At 38.9% G+C, this 6,989-nt stretch overlaps 1 protein-coding gene across 1 annotated transcript; it reads left to right on the top strand.

Moving 5' to 3' along the window:
- The first annotated feature begins 453 nt into the window (after nucleotides 1-453).
- Nucleotides 454-1,911, top strand: LOC129738072 (uncharacterized protein K02A2.6-like). The gene is made up of 2 exons (XM_055729255.1): nucleotides 454-799; nucleotides 866-1,911. The coding sequence occupies exon 2, from the start codon at nucleotides 1,027-1,029 to the stop codon at nucleotides 1,909-1,911; it is 885 nt and encodes a 294-aa protein (XP_055585230.1). The 5' UTR covers nucleotides 454-799; nucleotides 866-1,026.
- The last annotated feature ends 5,078 nt before the right edge of the window (nucleotides 1,912-6,989 follow it).

The following is a 6,989-nucleotide window of genomic DNA, read 5'->3' as shown; positions in this document are numbered from 1 at the left end:
CCTGGGAAATATTCACTGAACTGAAGGAACTTTTGTTGCGTCCGTTTACTCTCGAAAATTTCGAGGATTTTCAAAATATTCACACATTGAGCTAAAGAGCCGCAGTTATACATCCAAAGAGCCGCATGCGGCTCGCGAGCCGCAGGTTGCCGACCTATGCTTTAGACGAATGTTTCTGTTTGTCCACGCTCTTACTGCTCCCAGTCGCTAGTAGTATTTTCTATTTACGTCATCTTCTGGCAGTATAATATTATAAATTTATTCTATTTCAGAATTACAATGGATATTAAAAGATTCCTACCGAAAAATATTTCGGTTGGAATCTTGAAGTTTTAAATAAAATAAAGAGCACTCGTAGTTTTATTACCAGTTTTAAAAACGCAATTTGCTCTTAATTTACGAAATTTTGTTTTGTTTTCAGAATGTTCAACGAGGATCAAGAGAACATAAATGGCTGATGGCGGAAACAATTCTATTTCATCGGTTCCAAGAACGCCTCCTACTCTCGCCATGATCCTAAAACCGTAAACCGTTTGGAGCACCATCTTAGAGGTGTAATTCGAACGTACATTCATGATCCAGATTTAGTCCAGGAACACAGTTATCAATATGCGACAGCAGCAACAACATGGCACGCTCCTGGTTCGAAGGCAAATGTACCAGAACTGGCAGACTTGGGAAATTTCAGTCGATAAGATTCGTAGATGCAGACTACGTCTGCTACAAAGAACCTCTTGATTCTTAGCGGCGGGCCGGGCTACGAACAATTTCTCACTTAGGAAAGGGAAAGTCAGGACTGGTAAACTATCCTGTTTTTTTTGATAAATTTTTGACATTTTTTTAACAATTTCATTTTACTTTTAAGGTTGTTGAAACACCCCCTTGTCACTGGCCGCCCGCTTAAGCAGATGGTTATATCGCTTTAAATCCATTCTGCAGTCTGACCTCCTTTTGACACACTTCGACCCTCGGAAGGAAATCATCGTGGCTGGTGATGCATCCAAACACGGCTTGGGTGCCGTTATAATGCATCGATTCCCCAACGGTTCCATCAAACCCATCGCTCACGCTTCAAGATCGTTGACACCTGCTGAGGTGAACTATGGCCAAATCGAGAAGGAAGCTTTGGCACTCATCTTTGCTGTCACGCGCTTCCACAAAATGGTTTATGGTCGCAAATTCACACTTCAAACCGACCACAAGCCCCTCCTGAAGGTTTTCGGCAGCAAGAAAGGGATTCCGGTGTACACAGCAAATCGACTCCAACGCTGGGCGTTGACTTTTTTGCTTTACAACTTCGACATCCAGTTCGTTCCAACCGCAAGCTTTGGACACGCCGATCTTCTCTCTCGTCTGATGTATTTCTCCATGAAATCGGACGAAGAATATGTCATCGCAGTGATACAGATGGAGACAGACGTGAAAACTATTTTCGAAGGGTCCATCTCCAACCTGCCGGTTACATCGGACATGATCTCCAAACAATCAGCAGAGGATCCTACACTTCAAGAAGTAGTCAACTATATCCAGAACGGGTGGCTCGAATCTGCGAAAACAATCGCCGATCCAACAGTACGACAGTTTTTCTCCAGACGTGACAGCCTACAAGTTTTTCAAGACTGCACCATGTTTGGTGACCGTGTCGTCATTCCAGCCTTGTACCGAAAACGAATACTTTGCCAGTTACACCGAGGACACCCTGGAATGGAGCAGATGAAGTCAATTGCAAGAAGTTTCGTCTATTGGCCGAACATCGATGATGACGTCGAGGACTTTGTGCGCCGATGTAGTTACTGTGCCCAAGCAGTGAGAGATCCCCGGAAAACCACTCTCGAATCCTGGCCCCTTCCTTCAAAACCGCTGGAGCGAATTCACATCGACAGGGTCATTAAACCCGATAGGCCCATTTAGGAACACTTTACCCTAGTCTTTTTCGATAGTTTTCAAAACAATGTTAAAAAGTGCTTATTATAGACACTGTTTTAATTTTGAAGGAAAAAAATGAAAATTGTTATTTCTGATTCAGGGATATTTCCAGACATTGCGAAAATTTCAAAATAACTCGATTTTTTCATCACTTGTCCAATCTTCCAAATGGGAGAGCCTCGTGCAATAAATGATATACTACAGCCTTTTTAAAACATGTTTTGTCATTTTATCTAGTTTCTTCTTTGAATAACTTAAAAATAAATGGGTTCATTATTTTAATTATGTTACAAGGTTTCCAAAACTACGAATTTTGAATAGATCGGCTTAGAAACAAGAGAGATATAACGGCCCTTGTGTTTCCATTGGTAGAAATAAAATAAAATATTTCTTCCTGGTGCGAGGGCCATCGTCCGGTTGGAATTTCAAACCAACTGCACAGAAATCATACCTTCTATTTCTGCAAATGAAAGTGCCCATAAATTCGTCGTACAGCGACGAGTGAGATATGATGAACGAAAACTAGGTGTCAATAAAGTACGCTTGAGCGCGGTCTGGCGAGCTTTGGAGTGGCCACTCTTTAGTTTTTTTTTGCTCCTTCCATTTCTACCTCCTTCACTGAAGCCATCTCTCGCCATTCTGATGCGGGCATTTCCGTCTTTCCGACGACTCTAAATACACTCACGAACTGGACCGGACCGTGAATCGCCGTCAGCTTCCTCGAACTCGAATCGTTCCTAAATGGTGCCGGGAATTTTTTGACAAGCGTTGGAAAGCAGGTGAAATGTGGAAGCTTTTTAGAAGTTTGTACCATCATCATGGGGAGTGGTTTTTTTTTCCTTGCTCTTCCGCGACCGATTGGGGCGAAGCCATTCGTACGGTTACTTTCGGGCCGGGTGAAGGAGCTTTCCAAACAACTTTGGTCAGGTCAGTCGGCTCATGGAGGCACTTTTTTCCGGGCGCAGGAGATTCATTATGGGCAGCTAAGCTAACGGAATTCACGTTTCAATGGAATAATTTTCGAGGACACTACAATTGGATATTAGGTTTCACTCTTTCAATGGGCTGCTTTAGTTGTGTGAAAAACTGCTTTATCGTAAGGTGTTTTGCAGTAAGTGGAATTGGCTGTTGAGAAGCTATAGAAAAATTATTCTGTTTCAATTTTCAACTTCTAAAAAAGCTTTAGGAAATGATTTTTACTGGTATGTTAATTACGTTCAACAGTATTGCAGTCAAGATAATAGAGGGAATAGTTAAGCTCAAATGTTAATAGTGATTTCTTATTGTCTTAATATGCATGCTGAACTTACGAGTCGTCGATTGTTTGACGACCGTCAGAAACCATCCAGTTCCAATTACAAAATGGTATTCAAATTTATCTACAAACCCATAAGCATCGGTTGTTCAATGCTTGGTGCTCTTTTGGAAATCTCAGTCGTGTCGTCCGTCGGTCAACCTGAATCGGCAGATGGTTATCTAGAAGTGCGACTGAGAATGCACTCCAGCGCACTGAGAGTGAATAAGTAGGTGAACTTGCCATGTTTACATAGGAACAGGATCAGATCAGCTGGGGCGGGCAACCGAAATACTTGCCTCTTGATCTCCATTCACTTCAATCTGATACGGACCAGACGGGAGAGACGGAAAGGAGGGAAGAAACTGGTTTGATGAATGTCCTTATTCCCCAGAATGGGTACAGCAACAAACTGTTGACAATGCTTCGGGAGGCTGGATGTTTTAGTTTTTGATTATGATACGATGCTGACAATGATGATGATGGAAGAAACAGACATGACAGGGGATCAGCCCAAGATTTCAAGTGTCACCGAAGCACGCCAGTTAAGAGTGGCTCTAAGCGATGCAGTGAACAAGCTGTTGAAGCCTTCAATTATAAACCAATGATCCGTCAGTTGACAAATGATAATGACTCACGATCAGGAAATCGGAGCAGGCAAACAACAGTTTCAATTTTATTTTATTTTTTGATATCGACTTGACCATAACAAAAAGTTATAAAAAAAAAACATATAAAAACTTATGAATTAGGGGAAAGTCGGGTTAGACAGACACCCTAAAGTAGAATCGCAATAGAAAATCAGATGTTTTTTTTTTAATCTTAGTCTTCGTGCAGACGGACAGTTCTGGTTGTTTTCCTATCGCATTAACCATTGGCATAAGTAAATTTCCTTCATCAAGTAGTAAAGAGAAATTCCAGGTGAGACTTCAGCATTTTTATTAACAACTAACTGACCTGGTGTGCTTAGCTACACCTTCTCGAAATCAATAAATTGCGAGAAAATAATGTTATTATAAATGAGTTTTCCATCAAATGAGCTTTTACATCAAATTATTATTGGAATACAAAGAAGATGAGATTCTTTGGAATGATCTTTTTTAAACTGGATCTGAAATGGTTTAAAATTTGATATTAAGAACCCGTTTTTATTTTCCTCTCTCCCCTGCAGAACTGCTGTAGGAGGAAGGGCCCAAGAATTGCTATAACAACATTTTTTATAACTAAATAACATCTAATTTCACATATGGCTTCATTTGCTCGATCAGTTTTAAAGCTATACTTACTTTCCTTCTTTTCGTTGCTCATCTGGTAGAGGGAAAGGTCTTGAATCATAAAAACAAACCTCTCATGTAAAATATGGTTTCTTTAGCATGAGAAACTATGCGATAAAACCTCCCCCATTCCTGGCTCAGTACTGTATGAAATCTCTCCTTTAAAAAATAGAAACATTTTTCGTACTTGAATACTTTTTCTTTCAAATTTGGTTTCATTTGTTGGATAAGTTCTCAAGCTATACAAAAAATGGTGCGAAACTCCTTTTCCCCTCTCTCATCCCCCAATGGAAGGTGAAAAGGGTTTTTTTTTTAATAACCATAGAATCACTTTAATATCCCGTTGGAGAGAGGTCTCAAAACATAAAAAAAACATTTCGATTAGTTCTCGAGTAAAGGCGCCCGCACAATAGCACGTCGGACGTCGCGTCGCGTCAGCTGTCAACGCTGTCATTGAGTACTTGAGTACATTGACGCACTGGGAATTTTTTGCAGCACAATACAGCGTCCACTGTCAAGGCTTTCCAGAATTTTTGAGACAAACCTCGGGATGCCTAACATTATAAAACACAAAAAAAAAATGACTATAATTTTATTTTTGAGTATATTTGTGTCAAACTTTGACAAAAAAGCATTAAAAAAGAATATTCAAAACCCTGCTGACGCGCTGGAATTTTGATTTATTTCAAAACGAAAACGTCGACGCTGGAGAACGCTGCTGTTTAGAACAAGTTCAGCGTTTTAGTACAATGCTGTCTCTGACGCGACGCACCATTGTGGTGGCTCAAACAGAAAACGGTATCCCCAAAATGAAATGTCAACGCGACGCTGACGTGATGCGACGTCCGACGGGCTATTGTGCGGGCGCCTTAATGCGTAAAAGGAAGACCCCTCTTCCCTACTTATCCCCCAGTGAAAGGACAGATGAGTCTCAAACATCATAGAAACTTGACTCGTAACCTTATAACCTCCTATGTGAAATTTGGATGGATTCATTTGCATGATTAGTTATCGAATAATGAATTAAATTATATGGAAGACCCCCTTCCCCCCTTTGTTCCTCCCCAATCGGAGAGGGCGAAGTCCAAAATGATCATTGAAACCTTTCTCGTACCCAAATAACCAACCATGTAAAATTTGTTTCCACTTGCTTGATTAGTTCTTGAATTTTGCAAAAAAAATTGTATGAAAGGCCCCTTCCCCTTTTTTATCTCAATACTGAATAGAGGGAGAAGTCTCAACCCATCTATTTCCTCATCGGAAGGAGGGAGGGATACCAAACAATCATACCCAATTTAGTTCCATCTGCATGATCAGTTCTCGAGTTATGAAAACTGTTAAAGAACCTTCCCTGGCCTCCAATACCCCCATTTGCAAAGTTTCACGCAAATCGGTTAAGTAGTTTTCGAGTCTATAGGGAACAGACAGACAGACAGACAGAAATTCATTTTTATTAGTTCAGATTTCATTTGTGATTCAAACCAATTTATCATTGAAATGAAAGGAAAAATCAACTTTTTTTCAATTAACTTATTGGGTTCAAATAAATGTTCCGACACAAAAAACCATCCGTTTTCCACACAAACAGGACATTCTTGTTGCTGGTTTCTGCAAATAATAATAAATAAGTTTAATATTCTTCAAGTTTTCACTTGATTTTACGATACTTACTTTTTTCTTTTTGCACTTAGAAATTTCCAAATAAAACATTAACGAATAGTGTCTCCAGAACTTCATAATTTGAAAAAGTAGAATTTAAAAAAAATTATTTAATATTCTGGTTACGTTTATTACGTAACGGTTAGGCTTTTTTAATTCACTTAAAATAAAATCATATTCATAATATATTTTGCATTCTAATATTTTTGGTATAGAATTAAAGCCGCTTTTGTTCACGTTCGCATACAAATCTTTAGCCAATGTTATCTCGACTGGCGCGATGTTTGAGATTCCCTGTAGGGAATTTCTGAAGTAGAAAACATAACCGTTTCACCAAAATGTATAGGATATGATTGATATTGACAGCTCTTTTGATTCAATTTTGAAATATTTAACAAGAAAAAGTTACTCTGAGTGAAGTGGGAGAGCGTCTTCGCGCACTCATTCGGCGGAACACGTCAAATTTGTAAAATTGACCCGTTATAACGAACCGCCATGATCTCACGGTGTGTTTATAGAGGATGTTTAAAAGAAAAAATACAGTAATTTTTTCAGAAATTGAATATTTAACCTTTTCTGAATTATTTTCAGGCAAAATTAAAATATTTGGTCGGTGAGTCCCCACACGTTTTGTTTTTTTGGAGATTTGTAGTCCATATTTAGACATTTTTATCTGTAAATTTTTTTCAGTGCAATAAAATAGTAACTTTTTTCATTGAAACTTTTTTTTATTTTTATTCAAGTTTTTGTCATTCAGAAACAATAAAAAATGTTAACGCTTGGAAAGATAAGTGATTTAGATTTTTTGAAAAACTTATTTTTCTATGTAGATTTTA

The sequence above is a fragment of the Uranotaenia lowii genome, chromosome 1 (genome assembly GCF_029784155.1).
Source record: "Uranotaenia lowii strain MFRU-FL chromosome 1, ASM2978415v1, whole genome shotgun sequence".
Classification (NCBI taxonomy): Eukaryota; Metazoa; Arthropoda; class Insecta; order Diptera; family Culicidae; genus Uranotaenia; species Uranotaenia lowii.
This window is presented reverse-complemented; position numbering and strand designations above follow the sequence as displayed.